This window comes from Gobio gobio, assembly GCF_949357685.1.
Source record: "Gobio gobio genome assembly, chromosome: 4".
NCBI lineage: Eukaryota > Metazoa > Chordata > Actinopteri > Cypriniformes > Gobionidae > Gobio > Gobio gobio.
The window spans coordinates 49,719,842-49,742,914 of NC_137100.1; the positions used below are offsets into that span (position 1 = coordinate 49,719,842).

At 38.9% G+C, this 23,073-nt stretch overlaps 2 protein-coding genes across 2 annotated transcripts in view; both read right to left on the minus strand.

Moving 5' to 3' along the window:
- Positions 1-8,884: 8,884 nt before the first annotated feature.
- Positions 8,885-10,597, minus strand: vma21 (vacuolar ATPase assembly factor VMA21). Its single transcript, XM_079813775.1, has 3 exons — positions 10,418-10,597; positions 10,082-10,191; positions 8,885-9,859 (listed from the first exon to the last, which is right to left on the minus strand). Exons 1-3 carry the CDS (start codon positions 10,477-10,479, stop codon positions 9,717-9,719), a joined length of 315 nt encoding a protein of 104 aa, XP_079669901.1. The 5' UTR covers positions 10,480-10,597; the 3' UTR covers positions 8,885-9,716.
- A 5,331-nt stretch (positions 10,598-15,928) lies between these two features.
- Positions 15,929-23,073, minus strand: part of mtnr1c (melatonin receptor 1C) — a gene marked incomplete at both ends in the record, with an annotated part of 36,634 nt that continues 29,489 nt past the window's right edge. Inside the window, one exon of the mRNA XM_079813768.1 lies at positions 15,929-16,818. Within this exon, the coding sequence (XP_079669894.1) occupies positions 15,929-16,818 (890 nt within the window). The remainder of the gene's footprint in view (positions 16,819-23,073) is intronic.

Consider the following 23,073-nt stretch of genomic DNA (forward strand, 5'->3'; position numbering starts at 1 on the left):
AGCGAAGGGGCGTGATCGGACCGGATTCGCCAGAGTCGGCGGAGGGGAGCGCGCACACCCGCAGCGCGTGCTCGCCAGCCCGCCAGCCAGTCTCTCTCTCTCTCTCTCTCTCTCTCTCTCTCTCTCTCTCTCTCTCTCTCTCTCAAACAGCTTGAGAGGCGGCCAGAGAATGTCATCGGCGGAGAATTAAGGAGGCCGTGTCTCAGTGAGGCAAGCTCTTCGTGTGGAAATAAAGGGGGAGCCTGGGTTACAGATGAGAGGAAAGCAAGATTTAGTAGAATATTACAAATGCCACATATTAGAGTGAACGATGTTTTAAAAAAATAAAGTTGCGTTCGAGTTTCTAAAATGACATGGGAGTTCTGTGTTCAGTTATGTTACGCAAGGACTATTGTTTCATAAGGTTTATTTTGCCAGTTTATTTAGCTGAGGCTGGGTTGCTTACGCGAAATGACTTGAAATATTGCGTCACCCGTAAGTAACCCCCATCTGGACCAACGAGTTTACGCGCGCATGTAGATGGGGTTAGGCTGTAATGGTTTTGTAATCATTATTCCACATTGTTTTCAAACGTTTCGGCGTCGATAAAATGAAGATTACAAGTTAGTCACTCAGAGTGCATATTTTCAACTCTCTCCAAAAAAAGATTCCAGCAAACACAAGTCGAGTTTGTCTGAGGAGGTAACCATGGAAACAGTACGCCACTCACGCCCTTTCCGAGCGCGACCCGTAACTGGCACATTTAAAAAGAAAAGAAAAAAGCCTACTGTAATTATTCAGCACTTTATTGCATATAACAAAACAGGCAGATTGCGTCCCAATTTCATTTCCCATAGAACTTTGAAAAACTCGACAGCCAGAAAGCCACAGCATTCATACGCTGACCCCCATTCGTTTTACTTTAAGAAATCATTTTTCTCACACAAACCGTTAAAATTCACAATTGTTTGAGTTCGATAAAGAAACATAATTCTTCGAAGTGGAAAGATTTCTTTCAAACTGTACATCAGCGGGCGGGCGGGTGCTTAATTGGATCGTGCTGCTGTGGTCTGTAACTAGGTCATGTTAGACAATGATTGCCATCAGCCGCCGGTTCGCTCAGTGGTGCTTGGTCAATGAAACGCTCAGCTGTGGACTAGAGGCAGAAAGCACAGCTGATCCATACTGAGTCACTGTTGTGCAGCCTGTAAATGTCTCACTAATCTGGACGCATGCAAACAATTCATTATCATTCGAAATATTTGAGGAGAAGAATAGAAACTAGCAGACGCGGTTGCCAGAAATACAATGCCATTAAATGACAAATGTAGGCAAGTCTAATTGTAAAATATACATAAATGTAGAATTGGACTTTAAAAGTAGCCTATACTAAATTGTTCGTTTATGACATTGATAATAATGAGGGAGGAAAATGCCACATAATGACTTACATTCATCATTGACCTCTTTAGCAAATAAAGACAGATCAGTGTTATCCATGAGCATAAATACAAAACCAACAGGGTAACACACAGGACATTTAAAGGATGCAGTAAACATTAACATAAAAAAAAATCAACATACTAATGTACAAAGAAATCAATATAATCCAAATAAATGTATGGTTTGTGCAGGGACTTCTGGAAATTTCCCTTTCCCCATAAATTATTAATCCTACATGGATTGCCTGATTTAATAGGCTACTACGCTTAGTTTCGCTAAATTATTAAGGTAATTCATATATATAATCCCTATACCCCTACAACATTTTAAAACTATTCTGTATACCGGTCAAAAGTTTGGAAACATTACTATTTTTAATGTTGTTGAAAGAGTGTGCTCTTGTGCTCCTCAAGCCTGCATTTATTTGATCAAAATACAGGGGGCGGGGGGGGGGGTGTGGGGGGGCAGTAATATTGTGAAATATTATTACAATTTATAACAATTGTTTTCTATTTTAATATAAAATATAATTTATTTGGAAACAGTTATGCTGCTTAATATTTTTTTGGAACCTGTGATACTTTTTTCAGGATTTATTGATTAATAAAAAGTAAAAAAAAAAGAACACCCTTTTTTTCTAGGCTATATATATATATATATATATATATATATATATATATATATATATATATATATATATATATATATATATATATATATATATATATATATATATATATATATATTCAGACACCTTCAACAATTTCTCACATTATCAAAGTTTATTTGCTATTTAGAAAATGGTAATAAAATATGACAATAACTCAAATTTAAACTGTGTCAGAACAAATTCATCTTGATAATGAAGGTATGTAATGGATTACAACCAACCAATCAGTTTAGGTTAACCAATGACCAAATAATGCTTCATTTTGTTCAGTCTGTGGTGTAAAAGGTCGCATTAGCAATTAAAGAAAAAAAACACTTAAGCAAAACATGATGGTTTTGGGGTATAATATGTCAGTTTACTTTATTATTCTTCACTTACATAAATGAATGCAGAAAAATATATCTGAACATATAGGTGTCTGAATAATTTTTGGTTTGACTGTATATATAAATAAAAATATTTACCTAAATCAGTGTTAAAAATTCTATGTGGAAAAAGATGGGGTGGCTGGTTCTAGGTGGTTTTTACCATTAGTAACAGCAATTACTGATCATCAGAAATGACAATGCATAAATCAAAATAAAACAGTTTGTCATGGAGTTACCACTGAATGCTGAGCACAAACATTTTTTTGCAGTCAGTTTAGACCATGCGTTTACAAGCCTCAAATAGCATCTGTGTATTACACTAAGTTTAGAATTATTCTTTCTTTCCATCTCTCATTTTTTTCTCTCTCAGACTAAACTTGAAGTGATCGCTCTGAAAATTCCAAGATAATGTGAGAGAGAAGCCAGTCTCCATGGCAATGGTCGCTAGTCGGTGATTCACCCTTAGTTACTATTGCACAATCAAAATACAGGATGAGAGCCCAAATTGTGTCCATGGCAACTTAGCGAATGTGTTCTACTTAGGGAACAGGATTCTGGTTCTGCAGGTTGAGACGGGACTCATACTTTTACAAAAATATTCTGCAATGTCTGAACCACTTTCTAGCCTTTCATTTCGCTTCAGATCCCACTACAGCACTAGATCTGCGCCAAGAGTCACTTGGCTGACTACCAATGTTTCTCATATTCAGCATGAATTCCATCTCTAAATATGAGCAAAATTAAATGAATGAATATATTAAATGTAGTTCAACCATTATGTAACTGTACTGACGTAACGACAACTGACCAGCAGCCAAAGAATGAAATCCCATCACACTAACCATGCACTTCTACTTTATTCAGCTTATATATATATATATATATATACATTCTAAAAAAAAAGGCTCGTAATCATAGGGGAACCTTTTTTAGTGCTATATAGCACCAATTTTGGTGCTTCAGTGGTTCTTCAGCGGTTCTTCAGAGGTGCTATATAGCACCTTAGTCAAAGAACCGGTGAAGAACCTCTGAAGAACCGCTGAAGAACCTCTGAAGAACGCTGAAGAACCACTGAAGCACCAAAATTGGTGCTATATAGCACTAAAAAAGGTTCCCCTATGATTACGAGCCAAGAACCATTTTTGGAGCAATATAGAACCTTTTTTTTTTTTAGAGTGTATATATATATATATATATATATATATATATATATATATATATATATATATATATATATATATATATATATATATATATATATATATATATATATATATATATATATATATATATATATATATATATATAAAATGTATTTATACATTATATATATGTACATTTTAGCCATTTAAAATTATCATATATTAAATATATAATTTATTTTAGATTGGGTTATTTTATTATTATTATTATCAAACTGTAAATTATATATTAGATTTAATATTTATTTTAGATGAGATTAGTAAGTGTTATTTAGATTAAGCTAACAGAAAATGATCAGTTGACTTAACATAAAACAAGTGAGGATACCAGTTGTCTTAAAATTAAGTAAATAAACTTCAAATGCGTAATTAAAAAAATTAAGTTATGTGGAATTGTCAAGTTCACATAGCTTATTTTGTTCAATTATGCATGGTTTATTTACTTAATAATATTTGCTCACTTTTTCAACTGACCTTTTTACAGTGAACTGATGGGTGTCTGTTTCCATTCGTTTATATGATTTATGTACAGTGCAATGCGTCTAAATGTGTCGGTTGTATGTGTGTAAGTCTGTACTGGCCAAGACTTTCTTGACCTCAATGAGGCCATGTATTGTCTGAATGTAGAAAGCCACACAGGAAATGGGGAGGATTATACAACATCCTCTCACCTCTCTGCATGTGTGTTTACATGACGGGAGTGAGTCACAGAGAATAATAGGGGAAGATTGGTGCACACACACATACCCACCCATAAACTCAAGTACGTGTGCACACTCACAGATACATATACACATCGACCTGGATTAATAATTATAATGATGACGCATAAATGGGTGAAATATCTCCGTCATCTCTTTGTGTCTGGGGAGGTGGCGGTGAGGAGAAAGAATGAGCGAAGCAGAAATAGACTAGTGCTTCTATCATGTGCTGTGTTGATTTCAGGTCAGGACTGCATTGTCGGAGGAACAGTTGGATAACAGCTATCTTGCCCTATTTATCTGTAATTGCCCCCCATTGTGGAGCGGGAGCTGCTGTTGCTTTCGATGAGACCTTTTTTTCATTCATTCCTCTTCTCCAGTTTCCCCTCAGTTCTTCTCTCTTGTATGCCATCGTATTATTGCATTGATATTAACAAACTTGTGACCTCTGCTCTCCATATCCACTGTTATCAAGGGCGTGTAGACCGTGCATAAGTCCTTTTTTAGAAACATCTAAACATCTATGCAGCAATGCAACAAGAAATCATAGTTGTATGATTTCAAAAGAAGGGAAGTAATAAAATAAATATATATATATATAAATATATAAATAAATAAATAAATAAATAAATAAATATATATATATATATATATATATATATATATATATATATATATATATATATATATATATATATATATATATATATATATATATATATATATATATATATAATATTTGTCAATTAATGATGTATAACATAACTATATTTAGTGTCAAATAATGATCTTTTAACATTATTTATGCTAATATTAATGGCATAACCTTTTAATTGAGTTGATATGATCCCTCTATATTTGTCACAATATGATTTGACCATGCTTGAGTGTGTCACACACAGACTTCAACATTCAGCATGCAAAACACAACAATGGTAACAAGGAATTTTTTTTAAATTTTTTATTACTATTAATACGACCTTTACTATTTTACTTGCTGTCATTATTCGGGTTATACTGACAAAAGACAAATAGTAAAATAAAGCTAAAAATAGTCAAACGAAGCAATTAATTTATTCATGCCACAATGCACTCTGGGAGTACACTTCCTCAGATCCCAGATAGAATTAAGTTGACAAAACTTAAACGGTTTAAGTAAGAACAGCTTAATGCAATTAAGTAATGCTTACTTAATTGTTTTTAGTACCTGTAGACTATTGATAAGTAATAAATAAGTGTTGAATGGAGTTCAGTTGTTGCTTTTTGTCTTCACTTATTTTTTTAAGTTCAACTTACTTGAGAATTTTAAGGCAATCGGTTTCCTAATATTTTCCTAGTAATGTGAGCACTAATAACAAGTTAACATAACTAATAATTTTGAGTTAAGTAAACTTCATTAACAAATTTTCTGTACAAATTTTGTTAAGTTTAGCCGACAAAAAAATAATACGCTGCTTTACTTGAAAATTTTAAGGCAATCGGTTTCCTCACTTTTTCTAAGTAAAGTCAATTTATTATGTTTTACAGTGTAGGTGTATATGACATTCTTCTATCAGACAAATAAAATCTGAGTTATATTAAAAAAGTCCTGGCTAATCCAAGCATTATAATGGCAGTGAATTGTTGCCTCATTTATGAAGGCCATAAAAGTGCATCTATCCATCATATAACTGCTCCACACAACTCCGGGGGGTTAATAAAGGATATATAACAAAGGAATAAATAAGAAAAATATCCATATTTAAAACTTTAAAGACTAAAATAACTAACTTCCGGCGGGAAGCCGTACGCATTTGACTTCCAATTCAACTCCGAATATAACTCTGATTGTATTCGTCTGAAAGAATAATGCCATATAGGATGACTTGAGGGTGAGAAAATCATGGACTAATTCTCATTTTTGGGTGAACTAGCCCTTTAAAGACCCCCTGTGGTGAAAATCGTTTTTAATGTTATTTATGTCTATGTGGTGTTTTTAATATACTGTAAGATAAACCATGTGCAAATTCATAAGTCAACACCATTGTTGAGTATTTTCTCTTTAAAACTACAGTGAACCAAAGACTGGTGAAATCACTGGTGTTCTCTACGTCACAAACTGTCTCATAACCAATCACGTCAACGTACGTGCGGGTTTTAGGATATCATTAACTATGTTGCGAAGCAGGGGAGTCTCAAGAGAAGGTTATTCTGGTATATTTTTCTGTTGATATGAAAAATCAGGTACATTTAGCACATAGCGGGTGAAATATATAATGTATATTACAATGTGATGAGGAACTATGCCTTTCTCCACTGCCGTTCTGAGTACATGGTTTGTGAAACATTAGCCATTACATTATTAGCTTTTTAATAAGGTAATCAAGCAAAAAGCGAATCATATCAATTACCGTTATGTGTCTGACCCTGTTGAGAGCGATACATAAAACGCATTACCATTCTGATACATCGGCTGAAACGCTGAATACGAAATCTCCCAATAAACCCTCAATCACTATTCCCTATACGTTAGTCCACTACAGTTCACTTGAAAGAGTGAATATAAATGAGTGAGCGAATTCAGACAGCCATTGAGTGTACATCAGCTGTACACTCGTTATTGCGGTGCAATGTGGGATAGAATGAGAGCACTCGATAACGTCCACTATGGTTTCGGACACAACTACAAATGGATGTCCCCTCAAATAATGCCCTATTTAAGGGTATAGGGGGTGATTTCGGATTCAGCCATTGACTTGTACAAGCCTGTGTGAGTGAGTGGAGGCGGGCCCATTTACATATTCATGGAACCTATGAAGCAAGGGTGTAGAGTTACATTCAAACTATTTTAAGGCATGAATATTTTTTTCACAAAAAAAACCCCATTAAATGTCATTTTGGTGATCAAAAATTAGCTTTAAAGGGGTGATGAACTGAGAAATTAACTCATTAATTATGCAAATCTTATCCAATCCTAGCCGTGGGCGTTTACTTCCCAGTCTTCAGTGCGACACGCCCATCAAACCAAGGCAGAAAATAGCCTATTACTTATTCATTATGATGTTTTTGAATGTAAAAACCACGTGAACGTCATAAGTTGTCCTCAGACAACAGTATAACTTAATAAAAAAAGGCAGTTCATGACACCTTTAAGGGTTACAATTATTGACTACAGGGGGACTACAGGTCCACACTGGTTACTGGTTTGCTCCTTCCACGTAGTCGTCATCAACAGAAAATAAGTTTATAATTGTGTCCAAAAACGCTCTTTAGCCATGACTATAAGCATAGCGTATCATGTTATATTGCTTAAACATGAACTTCTCTTCTTATGTTCTATTATCTAGAGTTCAGTATTGTAGTGTTCTGCTGTCAGCAGTTCTATAGTGTAGATTTACTCACTTGGGCTGCACAGCTCGCAGAGTGGGTGGAATGGAGAAAAAAAGTGTGGCCAGAGAAAACGGCAGAGCTGGAGGGGAAACCAGGATATTCTACTAATTCTCCTTTTCCACTCTTCCTCTGTCACTCAGACATGCTCTCAATATTTCCGCCTGGATGTTTCTCTTCTTTCCTTGTGCCCCTCCCAGCTTCACCCCCCTCCCCCCCAAGACATTTAACTCAGTTTTTTCCCTTCCTCTGTTTATCAGTCTCTTATTTTCTGGCTCAGTCTGCATTAGCAGATGGTGTGTTAAAGCCTTCATTCCTTCCACTACCGGCTGTACCGATGAAAAATAACACTGAGAATCTATCCAAACCAGAGCCCATTCATGAACTCATTAAAAACCAAAGCCTCCCTTGGGGTTAGTGATTTGATGTAACTTGACACAGGCTGTCTCAAAGGGGCCTTTTTGTTTGTATAATATGAAAAATATTAAATATACATCCCACTTTATTCTGAAGTGTCTTTTCTTAGAATTGCTCCAATTGTTAAATTTCTTTACTTCTTTCATTGCACAGTGTAGAGTCGCTGGTTCTTCGATCTTGATTTGAAACAGTGACACTACATTCTCTGGAGATTAATCTCTTTATCTATATAGCCAAAATTAATGGCAGGCTAGTTTTTTTTATCAGAATTTCCTCTTATTTTTGTTACCTATTCACTGCTTTAGGAATAACATGCTTGAATGAGTTTAAAATCACCGTAAATGTAGTAGATCTCAAGGCTGATCTCTTATAAACATGGCTATGAGTTTTTTTGTTTTTAAATTAAAACACACACACATGCCATTTCTTTGCATGTATGCAGCTTCCTGTGTCGACTTGACCTGTGTTGCTCACGCTTGTCTAAACTGGGTTGAGAAGTGCAGAAACTTCTCAATGAACATTTACTAACCTCCTCCATCACTGTCCCCAGCTTAGGCTGCTTCGCTTGTCAAACATGATCACAGCGAATTTCCACTTGATAAATGTGCAGAGCTGTAGCTACAACTTCTTGTATTCAAGACAGAAAAGGACATGTGTTAAGTCATGAGAAATGTCTATTTTAAGTATATAATAATGTAAGTGTCAGCGTGTTAGTTTCACAGATAACCATTCAGGAGAAAGGGTTCAGGATTCAGTTTATTCAACGCTGATTCCATGTTATCATCAAATATTTGTGATTCATTAAAAGATATTACAAGCATGGATCAATCCAAATTCAATCCAATTTTCTGACTAATGCGGTGATAAAATTAATTCATCCCTTTCAATCATATTCTAAAAGGGGCACAAAGAATAAAATGTGTTCGGAGGGCTACACTGATCCAAAATAGAGCACAGAACATATGAACTCATATCCCACTCAGCATGTCATATCAAACTATATTTATAAATTATAAAATGTTAAATAGTACTCTTTGAAATGAGAGTTCCAAAGAACAGCTTTAATTGATAAATAAAACATGAAATGACCTTGGATTTTTTTTTTTACTTAATCACACAGACACACACTAGTTTTAACTCACTGACTGTCAATGAAGTTTGTGTAAAAATACAAGGGAAGACATTGAAATCATACAGAACAACAGCTTGAATTCAGTTCTGAATCAACTGATTTCATTTATTGGCTTGGCTGATAATGACACTGCAGGAACAACGAACCTTCATGAGAAAAGCTTGTTTTCTCAACTGCCTTGTATAGCCCTGCACAAAAACACAAATTAACATCTAAAACCTTCTGACACAACCTTCAGCCAGCCCTAAAGATATCCTCGACCATAGCATGAGATGAAGAAGAAATCAGGCATCTTCTCTCTGATAGGCTGAGACATTCAGGAGAAAAGTAAACACACACACACAGATGGTGTCACTCCATTATGATATTTTGGTTCAAGAGGGAATGAGACAGAGTGGCATGTGTGTTTCCATCTCTCCCAGCTGCTTCCAGTTTGGGTTAATCCTGTTTTCCCTCTCTCCATTGGCGTGATCCTTCATTCCATGCAACGTAAACAAAGAGTGCCAGAACCACGTGGACTGCAAGCACAGCAACGATGGCAGCATAGAAATAGCTGTCATTGCTGGAGTAACCCAGAGAGGCTGTGAAGAAAAGAATAGGATTAAGGAGAAATTATGGTAAAAGCAACCCAGCAACTAAAGACTTAATAAAATTACTTGTAGAGTAACATATAGCCGAGATATTTAGCACTAGGATTATTGTATGGACTGTCCAACAATATCCAGTACAATGGCAGTCTTATTTAGATGATAATAATAAGTATTATTTAAATAAATGAATAAATATAGTTGGAAGCAAAATACCTTCAAAGAAAAAAGACTTTGATGCAAAATACAGTCCGATGGGGAGAGTTATCATCAGAATAGTGAAAAACAATAGTGTCTTGAGCACAGAAACAAGAGAACCGTCATTCCTGAATGGATTAAAGAGGAAGAAAGAGACACGTAGAGATTAGACAAATTAAAATAGTCGAAATGTGGATTTTTAATTATTTGTCATCGTCAAGTGCACCAATGACATTAACAATATTATATGTAAATGTTTATTTAATTTTAATCTGTTAGTTTCGTGCCCTTAGTGATTTTGGTGAGGTCACGTGCAGTCTGAGCAGAATAAGCACATTATATATAATATCTTACCCTCTGAAATCAGGCGCGGTCTCGGGAATGGACCCAACATCTGTCTTGTCGTAATTTTGCATTGTGTATTTTTATTCATGGACAAAAAGAAGAAAACACATGAGAGGAACTCAATCGCTGATAATTCCGTGCTGCGACATCTTGAATTATTTGCGCTTCCGGGTCTTTGTCACATGATCTGGAGGATCATGATCATCACAACAGTTGTGTGCGCGTTTGCACATGTCCACTAAGGGGCGCCGCAGTACTGCACTGCGTTTCCAGTAGTAAAGTATCCCTGCAAACTATCTAGGTTTCAATCACGCACATTTTGTATGGCTTCTTTTAACACACCTTTTTCCAAAACAAAAGCTCGTTAGCATTAATGAAACTGAGCATTTGCAATTGCAAATGTGCATTTGCTGTGTGTCCACAGGACCAGCACTGAAACCACTGATGACCTCAACCTCTAGAAAGTAGCCTAGGCTACGAGATGTATTATTTTGTTGCCTTTTTTCATTTTCTTTCTTTTTGAAAAACGAACTAACATCTAACGTCTAAGAGGAAACCGGGGCTAGTTTTCAAACATTTTACCACATTTATATAGTCTATGATTATGTCGGTCGCAGGATGAAATTATTCTAATTTATTTATTTTTGAACTCGAAAACAACATTAAAACTATTCTGGAGAAAACCAGCATTTGTGGGCATTTGACTCAAAACCTTATAGCTACTGAGTGTTTGTGACAACCTCCCTAGCCTAATCACAAACAACCCCTATAGAATTTATATAAAAAAGGCAAATAAAATCCTATCATGTACGTGAATATATATTAATAATACAATTAATAATAGTAATAAATATAATAATCTCTCTGAGCAAAATTAAGAACTTGAGTCATTTTACTCCACTGAGCTTAAAAAACATTTTTGTCTATGCCTTTTTATACACTGTAAAATCCAACAGTAATTCTAACTAACACTTTTGAGTTAACTTTACTTAATGTCTTAACTCAATTGTAAAAATCTATTCAATCAACTATTCACATATACTTTTTTTACTCAGAAAACCCAAGTTAACAGTAATAGATCGGTTTGAGTGCCATTTACCCAGGTGAATAGTCAAGCCCACAAAAAAAGTTTTTGAGGCGAGGCAATTCTTTATAGACTTTTCACTCATTTCCTCCAATTCTGCAGTTTTTTTCCTGTTTGCATTCACTCATTTCCCAAAGTCATCTTAAATGTTCACTTGTCAATACAACTGAAACATTTGAGAGAACATCATATAAGCTGCTATATATATATATATATATATATATATATATATATATATATATATATATATATATATATATATATATATATATATATATATATATATATATATATATATATATATATATATATATATATATATATATATATATATATGAATGATATAACACAACTATTCATGTTCAACAATGATCTTTTAATTTTTTGTTGCTAACACTTAAACTTTTAATTGGATTAATATAATCCCTCTAATTTAAATAGACAAAACCAGGGCTGGCTGTCAAACATTTTACTGCATTGTGGGCTTTTAGTTTAGTTTAGGTTGGGCTTGGCCCCTTAGTTCCAGTAAAAGGAACTCTTAATGCTTCAGCATACCAAGATATTTTGGACAATTTCATGCTCCCAACTTTGTAGGAACAGTTTGGGGATGGCCCCTTCCTGTTCCAACATGACTGCGCACCAGTGCACAAAGCAAGGTCCATAAAGACATAGATGAGCGAGTTTGGTGTGGAGAAACTTGACTGGTCTGCACACAGTCCTGACCTCAACCCGATAGAACACCTTTGGGATGAATTAGAGCAGAGACTGCGAGCCAAGCCTTCTCGTCCAACATCAGTGCCTGACCTCACAAAAGCGCTTCTGGAAGAATGTCAAAAATTCCCATAAACACACTCCTAAACCTTGTGGAAAGCCTTCCCAGAAGCAGGGACGGATTGGTAATCTGTCACAAAACAATACATACTCCGTCATTTTGTTCATACAGGACATCATTCAAACTGCAAAGTGTTTGCTTATATTTGTGTACACTCGCAATAACACAAAACATCGTGCTTTTGTCAAACTGTAACCTACTGTCATCTAACCAAACACACACACACACACACACACACACACACACACACACACACACACACACACACACACACACACACACACACACACACACACACACACACACACACACACACACACACACACACACACACACACACACAGTTTAAAAGCAAAAAATATGTATCCAACCCCATTTAAAAACAGTCTGTAGGTGTCATCTTTTGGACATTCATCATCGTAGTGCATTGGTTTTCATTTCTTTCATTAACTTTGTTGTATATGAGAGGTTGCAGTGATGAGCTCAGATTTTTCTGCTAGAATGAAGACTAAGGTATTGAATTAAACGGGAAAACATCAGGCATGCATTGCTACCACTCTAAACGTGCTAACATACAAGGAAGGGGGATAGATATTTGACAAAATTTTTGTTTAACCAAAAAATCCTAGCTTGCACTTTTTGTCTGTCTGCCATCAGAGTGCAGTTTTTCCTTGCCTTTGGAATTGGCACAATGTGGTGATTGTTTGTGAAAGCTTCACAGACAAAATTAATAGGGCCTAGCCATTTTTATCATTTCAGAGTCTTAATATAAATCAAAGTTTATTATCATCATTGGTTTTGAGATGTTACTTGTTGTGAATACCTTGTCTGATAGTCTGACAGTATTGTGGCATAGTACATCCTGACTAGTGTCTGTTGCGCACGGCTAAGGGCGAATGGGCGGATGATGGGCCTATTTGGGAGAAAGTCCAGGGCTGTTTTTTTAGCCCCAGTCCGTCCCTGCCCAGAAGTGTTGAAGCTGTTATAGCTGCAAATGGCGGGCCAACTCCGTATTAAACCTTACGAATTAAGAAAGAGATGTCATTAAAGTTCATGTGCATGTAAAGGCATGCGTCCCAAAACTTTTGACAATATAGTGTATAGTAACAACTTATACATAAACATGTAAATAAAATCATGTCCTATAAAATAAACAAATAAAAGCTGCTCAAAATTAAGACCTGTGGGTCTCCAAAACCCTCAGTGTATGCTTTTATTCCACTGAGCTTGAAAACACATTTATGCCTCTTTATGTTTGTGGTATATGGCACTGCTAGAGCATCAGGGTGAACAATTCCAACCATTCTTAGAAAATTACTGCTCTGGAGAATCTTGTGTCAGGTCATCATCAGCTGCCCCTTTTAGTCAGCGCTATCTCTCAAGGATAGGAGCAAGAGTGTGGCATATGCAGAGTAAATGAAGGCAATCAGGGAAATGAATCGGAGTTGAGAAAGAGTATGGATGCCATATTATGTTCAGATAAATGGAGGCAAGATACAGCAAGATAAGAATGACAGGACTAAAAAGAAAGACAAAGATGTAGTTTAGTTCTTAGCACCATTACATGCAGACTACTCAGATTGGAAATGCCCACTCCGATTGTAGGGAAATACAGAATATGATGAAGATATCTATCAAAAAGATTTCACTAAAAAAACATACAACATTTTGCAAAAGTAAAAACATACAACTCCATATACATTAATTAAGAACGTATCATTGTGTGTTACTCTAATGAGCATCAGTCTTATTTTCCTTTTTCATTACTGCAAAAAAAATCTTTCCAGTCTGTAACTTGGAGACACACTACCTGATATGCAAAGCATCCATATACAAAGAATTTACAAAGGACACAGAGCATCAAACATATTTTTCAATGTTGGTTGCCATGGTATCAGCCATCTCTGTAGGAATTCAAGAGCAGACAGACTCAACAGTCTGCAGTAGTCTTATTTTTTTTCTTCTGGTTTTTAAGTTCAAGTCACAAAAACAAAAAGGCTGACAACCACACCGTGTGTTAAGGAATGTTCATTCTATACCAGTCGTATAGACCCCCCACAGACTACAATAGAGTACATAGGATACGACGGTGCTAAAGGCACACCTAATAGGGAAAAATATCGTTTAAAAAAAAGTTTTTTTTAACTCAATTGACACTATTACCTTCTGTAGAGTTGCTTATAGCTAAATTGAACTTGTTTTATAATTGATAAACTTTGCAACACCGACACAGTTAAAAAAATACTGAATTGAACAGTTGAATTGAAACTGAGCAGTATAATTACACTATTATCTTTCTAGAGCAACTTTACAGCTGAAATTGGATTTGTTTCATGATGAATTTCATAACATCAACACTGTTATTTTCTTGTTTAATACTGTGAAGATGTTTTGGAACAATCTGCATTATATGAAGCACTATATAAACAAATATGACTTGACTTTTAATATCATATAAATGTGTGTGGTGGCTCACCAAATGGCCCCAGTACTGATACGATCCAATTAAATCTGACAAGATTCCGAAGCATGGTGCTAATATTCACGTTGTGCTATACGCTTTCAGGAATAAAAGGTACAAAAGCTGTCACTGAGGCAGAACCCTTTCAAAAGGTACACCTACCTACAGAGTGCATATTAGTACCTTAAAGGTACATATTGGTAAAAGTGTACATACTTTATTAGTACCTGTAAATGGTACATATTAGAACCATATTAGAAAGGGACCATCCCAGTGACAGCTTTTGTACCATTATTTCTAAATGTGTACCAAATCATGATCCCAACCTTTATCTCCATAGTGAAATTACAGATGGTCAGACAGTGATTCGTTTTTGAAAACTGTTACATTTTGGTGTCTGGGGAAAAAAAAAAAGGTTTAGATTTAAGATTGTTAATAGTGCTCATAAATGGCTGAGATAATATTCTCATTTGAAATGTAGAGACTTAGACCCAGAAACAGTATTCGATACATCACAACTTTACAAGCGGGTCATCATTACGCAAAATATATTAATACTCAATAAGTAATCAAAATCGCTTAAGCAACGTTTGTACCATATTCTGTATTTAAAAAACATAAATTAATGCAATAACTATACTGTCATTAGCATTAGTTCATTTTAAAAATACAGAAAATGGAATTTATAAGATTCTGAAAGCTTCTACTACACAGGAGATATAATATAATATGGCTTTACAGTAACAATAATAAATAATATTTTATATGAATAATATAACAATTTTAAATATTATAGTTTTATTTTTAATATAGTGGTTATCTCTAAGGTGGACACCCACTATAATAAATAATGTTAATCTAATTCTAACTTTAAATCTTAAGTCTCAATCTAAATCTAATCTAAATAGTCAGCCAGCTATTTATTATTAGTTCAATGAATGTGCCTGTAGCCCCAGCAATAAGGGCGCTTTTCACCCCAAATACCATACTTTTATATATTCTTCAGTTGAAAAACCATTAGTTGAATTACTTTGAACAAAACTGAAAATCATTAACAAAAACAAATGCTCATTTTACCCTGGTGCACCTTTAGGCCTGTTGTACCCTTATATTGTGGTTGTTAGGTAAATGGGGAGTGATCTACTAGAAAAGAGTGTGTGTTACTCCGCCCTTATACATGTTGGTCTCTTTCACATTGTTATTGGTTCCCGCCGGTGACTGTTTACTCTTTATGGCTTCTGTGTTGTACCTGGAGCTTTCAGTGAACAGCGCTCTTGGGGTGCAGAGAGAACGAAGAATCTGTTTGTACTCTTGCCTAAAGTTCTGGTTGAGCAACCCGTAGACAACAGCATTCAGACAGCTGTTGAAATATGCCATAAAGTAGCTGGTAACAAACAGCCACTCCGGGATATTCGGCCCAACTCTTGCAGGGTTAACCGCCACGGCGAGCCCAATGAAGTTCAGGGGCGCCCAGCACACGGCGAACAGCACGAACACCACAAACATGGTCAGGAAATTCCTCAGGTCAGCTGCTCTGACCTTTGGATTGGGCCGGACACGACTTTTGACCCTAATCACTAATGTCCATATGCGCAGGTAGCAGAAAGAAACCACACCCAGCGGGACAAGGAAGTGGATCAGAACAACGCAGACCGTATAAGAGGAGCTTGCTGTCTGGGCGAACGTGCAGGAGAAGATGCGTGGGTCATATTTTAGGGAGCCCACAAGGAAGTTGGGCACGGTGGCCAGAGCGGTTAGCATCCAGGTGAGCAGCAGGTAGAGGCAGGTGTTCCGGCGCGAATACAGTCGGTCGTAGCGGAGACTGTGGCAGATGTAGCAGTAACGGTTGATGGCGATAGCCGTGATGTTGAAGACCGAACCGATCACACTCAGCCCCATTACAAACCCACTCAGCTGGCAGTGCAGGGAGCCCATTGTCCAGCCATTATGGAAGATGGCGGCCAGGGCCAAGGGGTAGGGGTACAGCGCCACCACCAGGTCAGCAACAGAAAGACTCACCACAAAGATGTTACCTATGAGAGAGAGAAAAAGAGAGTGAAATATTTAAAGGTGTGGTATGTAGGATTATGGTTAAAATGTATGTTGCTTGTGGTTGAAATGGGTACTGCAGTCCAAATTCAAAATATTGTTTTCCCCGCCCCCTTCCTCCTCAGACTCAATGGCTTGCCTGCTTGAGGACACAACAGGAGTGAGCACAATTGACAATGAAAGCCACACTGTAAGTTGATGAGTTGACTCTTTTTTTAAATTGCCTTTTTGGTATCAAATATTTTAGTAATCATCATAAATTAGGTATCATTCGAAAGCTTATGAACCGGTTTGAAATTGGATGTTGCATTACCATGGAAACGGTACACTAAATTCTTCTAGCGTGCTCCTCTCCTAGTGGGCAGTGTCAGGTTTCATATTACAAAATTGATTTTAAATACTTAAAAACTGTCACAGACACGTCAGGTTCCAACCTCCACCAATCACAACGCACGCCATCTCCTGAGTACTGATCACCATCACCTGCACCTCATCACGGCACTCATCACCAGCACTATATAACACACACTCACACAGCACTCCATGTCCGGTCTCGTTCGCATATACTCTGTGCTATGCTTACCTCAAGGACTTCTCTTCGCATACTTACCTGTCTCCAGCGTGTCTCCTTCCCTTTGTTTTCCTCGTCTGCTGTGTGGGTGTGTTCCAGTCAGCTCCTCAGTTCTCCAGCGATCTCCAAGCTCCAACGTTCATCTATCTGCAAAGCAAAGGACAGTAACTATCTCTATCATATCCATTCAAGTCCATCTACAACCAGTTTACTCACCTGTGTTACTTCATCTGCTCTACTGTGGTCAAATAAACAACCATTACCTGTTACGTCTGTGTCTGCCTCCTGTGTACTGTAACAGAAGACCAGACCTCAACAGAAGACCCAGTATGAGCCAGTCGGATCCCTTTCAAGAACTGAAAGGACATTTCCTCCACCACCCACTCCAGTTACTGTCCCTTCACCTGCACCAGCGAACACCAGCAACTCTGTCAACAGTCCTCCTTCACTACTAAACTGTATGCAAGTCCCATGGCCAAACCGGCGCCCTACTCAGGATCGGCGGAGGATTGCAGCGGATTCCTACTGCAATGCACACTGGTCCTGGAGATGCAGCCACACCTGTACCCGAGCGACACTTCTAAAATTGCTTTCATCATCTCTCAGCTCAGCGGCAAAGCATTGATGTGGGCCGATTCCATCTGGTCACAACAGGGCGCAGTAACGCAATCCTACTCAGCGTTTATTTCCTACTTCCGGGAAGTGTTTGGGAAACCGATCACAGATTCTTCTGCTGGTGAGAAACTTTATAATTTAAAACAAGGATCCATGTCTATTTACGATTATGCTTTGCAATTCAGAACGCTTGCAGCAGTCAGCGGATGGAATGAACAGGCGTTGATAACGATGTATCGACAAGGATTAGAACCTCGGGTACGGCTGCATCTCGCTGCATGCTAGGACTCCATCGGCCTTGAGAAATTCATCCAGCTCTCCATTCGCTGTGCCACTCGCATGCAAGCGTGCATCCAAGAGCACCAGGACCAGTATTCCATCAACGTGCCCTTCCGCCGATCCGAACCCGTCAGCACCCCAGAACCAGCCCAAGAACCCGTGGAAATAGAAAATTCCCGTTTGTCTTCTGAAGAACGCCGCCGTCGGCTGACCCTTCGTCTTTGTCTCTATTGTGGTGAACCTGGGCATGTCATTGCTGCATGCCCCACACGACCCGCGCGACCCATGGTGAGTGCTATTATTCCTGCTACTCATAAGATGAAACCACTCACCACTGTCGTCATCCTTACTGCCGCTAATGTCTCCCTTTCAGTGGTCGCGCTCCTCGACTCGGGGTCAGCCGGCAACTTCCTCTCCGGTGCCATCTGCCGCCAACTACACCTCAAGACCACTCCGTCTCCGACCATCTACAGGATCAGTTTCATAACCGGCAGACCCCTCAGTCGCAAGCGCGTCCACACCGTGGCTGGACCAGTTACACTACAAGTGGGTTTATTACACCGTGAAGAGGCTCATATGCTGGTTCTGGAGGATTCAAATGCTGACGTGGTTCTGGGGCGCCCCTGGTTGGAGCAGCACAACCCTACCATCTCCTGGAAGACGGGCGAAATCCTGAAGTGGGGCGACACTTGCTTCTCTCGCTGTTTGACGGAACTTCCTCTTCCACCATCGTCTCCGCCTGATTTAACTCTCTGTGCCACATCCATCGAAAGTCCCGTTGAAAAACGCTCAGTTGACGTCCCCAAGTGTTACGCCCCCTTCAGAGATGTCTTCTGCCCGCAACGGGCTTCCAAGCTGCCTCCACACCGGCCATGGGACTGTGCCATCGACCTGCTTCCGGGTGAACCAGTACCAAGGGGTAAGATATACCCATTATCCATCCCGGAGGAGAAGGCCATGGAGGATTACATCAAGGAAGCCCTCGCCCAAGGTTACATCAGGCCGTCTACTTCCCCTGCTGCTTCCAGCTTCTTCTTTGTGGCAAAAAAGGACGGAGGCTTGTGGCCATGTATCGATTATCATTCTCTCAATAAAATCACCGTCAAGTTTCGATATCCCCTTCCTCTCGTCCCAGCGGCCCTGGAACATCTCCGTGGTGCCACTGTGTTTACCAAGCTGGACCTCCGCAGCGCCTACGACCTCATCCGGATACGTGAGGGGGACGAGTGGAAGACTGCCTTTATTACCCCTACAGGACACTATGAGTATCTCGTTATGCCGTATGGATTGGTAATCGCCCCCTCCGTATTCCAGGATTTCATCCATGAGGTGCTCCGGGAGTTTCTCCATCGATTCGTCCAAGTCTACATCGACGACATACTCATATACTCCCGGAGCCAGGCCGAACATCGCCAACACGTTGCGGAGGTCCTCAACCGTCTACGTCAATTCCACCTGTTCCTCAAGGCAGAAAAGTGTTCATTCCACCAAACATCAGTTTCCTTCCTGGGTTATCACATAGACCACAGTGGCATCCAGATGGACGAGAGGAAGGTGGAATCCATCACCAACTGGCCAGAACCCACAACCATCAAAGAACTCCAACGCTTCCTCGGATGCTCCAACTTCTACAGACGTTTCATTAAAGGTTACAGTTCGATCACTCATCCACTCACCAGTATGCTACGCAATAAGCCCAAGTCTCTGTCCTGGAGCCCGGCAGCCACCAACGCCTTTGAACAACTTAAGAAAGCCTTCACCACCGCTCCCTTACTCGTCCATCCAGATCCAGAAAAGCCTTTCATCGTGGAAGTGGATGCCTCCACAACTGGAGTGGGAGCGGTGTTGTCCCAGCAGCAGGGGACGCCTAGTAGACTCCATCCATGCTCCTTCTTCTCCCACAAGCTCAGCCCGGCGGAAGTCAACTACTCCATCGGTGACAGGGAACTCCTTGCTGTTAAGCTTGCCTTGGAAGAGTGGAGGCATTGGCTGGAGGGAGCCAAACATGTGTTCCTGGTGCTAACGGATCACAAGAACTTAGAATATCTTCGATCAGCCAAAAGACTAAACCCAAGACAAGCCCGTTGGGCTATGTTTTTCTCCCGCTTCAATTATACCATCTCTTATCGCCCAGGTACAAAAAATATTAAGGCTGATGCTCTCTCCCGTCTTCATGCTCCTGATGAACAAACCGAAGAACCAGAAACCATTATTCCAAGTTCCCTCATCGTAAGTCCTATTACCTGGTCTGAAGAAACTATCCCCTCCTCCAATGCCTCCACGAATCCTCCGCCGGGCTGTCCACCAGGCTTGTTGTACATCCCACGGACACGACGCACTCCCACTATTCACTCGGCTCACACGTCACTTGGTACTGGTCACCCGGGGGTCAATGAAACCCTCTCGTTGCTTAAAGAACGCTTCTGGTGGCCAGGGATGGCTTCGGATGTCAGAAGGTACGTGCAGGGCTGTAGGGAGTGTGCCATTTCCAAATCTCCTCGTCATCTGCCAGCTGGGAAACTCCTTCCTCTGCCCGTTCCAGAACGCCCATGGTCACACCTAGGAGTGGACTTCATCACTGACCTTCCGGCCTCAGACGGTAATACCCCCATCCTAGTAGTTGTTGATCGTTTTTCCAGGATTGCCTACCAAGGTTATTATAGTTTTGCATTTTTAAATTAGTTTTTATTTTATTTTCGTTTTCGATTTTGCAACAAATTTCAGTTTAGTTTTAGTTCGTTTTATAAATTATTTTGCTAGTTTTAGTTTAGTTTTTATTTTGTAAACACATTTCTATTTAGTTTTTATATATTTCGTTTCAGTTTTAGTTTTAGTAATTATAGTTTAGCAGAGTTACCAGAACGAAGTGTAGAGACCAAATCAAGATTTTTAATTTCAGCAAAGTTTAATGTTTGCACCGATTAGAGTTTACTCTTATGCAAAACCTTTTCATGCATAATCTTACTAAATAAGTTCTTAAGTGAAATAACTTGATAAAAGAGCATTCTTGTTTTAAGCCAAGGACAGTCCAACAAAATATGTTTAACGGAGAGGGGAATCTACAAAACATGCATAAAGTTGGGGCTTTACCTTTAAGCAAAAAAGCTTGAGTCAAACTATGACCTATACGACAAAAAATGGTCTGAGATTGAACAAAGAACCAAATAAATGCAACGTAAAAATATGAAAGTAAAAATGATAAATTCCAGACAAACTCATTCATATTAAAGATGAAATATTGTTAAACAATTAAAAGATTATTTATTTAAAAATTATTTCTTCAGTAGTACAATGCAGTGTGACCACAGCTAAAGTCATCTGACTACAGCCAACACAAACTGTTGTGAAGACAGTGATTAAATAATGAAGTGTATGCTGTCTGCGTGCGTGCGTGCGTGCGTGCGCGTGTGTGCTTGTGTCCTGGTATTCCCTACTTTGTGGGGAAATGTCTCCACACGGATGATGATATTATTATTAGTAAATTATTTGTAAAAACAATGATAACACCTTTGAGCCTGTCAATATTATGAAATATGAACATGAAATCTCAAACACACAGTAGCACTTGCTACTATAGGCTAGTTGCTGTTGCACCTGCGTCTCTCGTCGCGTATGTAACGGCGTTCTAAAAGCAGTGAGCTTAAGTTCAACGTGCATCTCATTATTACCTTGTGTCATGTCCCATTTCACTGCCACGAACGCATTCTTTGTGAACAGCCGTTGAACAGGACTAGCGATGTGTTCACAGCACGCGTCGCGTCACAGAACAGCGGTTAATCTCCTCAACTCACTTCACGCGCCGCGCTGTAGCTCCATATACAGACACTCCCTCAACCGCTGCAGGTCAGATTTTGCGCCACAGTAAAGAGAGCTTATTAAATACGAAAACGAATATTTATTTTTGCTAATTATTATTTTATTTCAGGTAGTTTTTCAGTAAGAGTTCTTAATTTCGTTTAGTTTTAGTTTTTCATTTATTATGATTTTTTAATTTTATTTTAGTTTACGAAAATGTTTTTTGACCAATAGTTTTAGTCTTAGTTTCAGTTTTCGTTTACGAAAATAACCTTGTTGCCTACTGCCATGGAGACAGCCGAAACACTCTTCAACCAAGTTTTCAGATACTTCGGAGTACCAGAAGACATTGTCTCAGACCGAGGTCCCCAGTTCATATCCAGAGTATGGAAATCGTTCTTCTCCCTCCTAGGTGTGGCCGTTAGCCTGACGTCGGGATATCATCCACAATCGAACGGGCAGATGGAAAGGAAGGTACAGGAAATTGGCCGCTTCCTACGTACCTTCTGTCATGACCACCAGGACTCTTGGAACCAGTTCCTGGGTTGGGCCGAGTACGCCCAAAACTCGCTGAAACAGTCAACCACAGGACTTCCAACCTCCACTGTTGCCCTGGGATGGGGAACCCTCCAACGTTCCAGCAGTGGACTACTAGTTCCGAGAGAGCGAGAGGGTCTGGGACTCAGCACACCATCAATTGCAACGGGCCCTGCGCAGACGCAGGATGGTAGCCGACCTCCGACGGTCTGACACTCCTGTCTTCCAGCCTGGTCAGATGGTTTGGCTATCAACCAGAGACATCAGAATACGTCTGCCTTGCAAAAAGCTGAGTCCCAGGTTCATTGGCCCATTCCCCATCATCAAGCAGGTCAATCCAGTCACCTACCAACTCCGTCTTCCACAAGGGTATCGTATACACCCCACTTTCCATTTGTCACTACTTAAAGCTCACCATCCCTCTGTTTCACCCACAGGACCT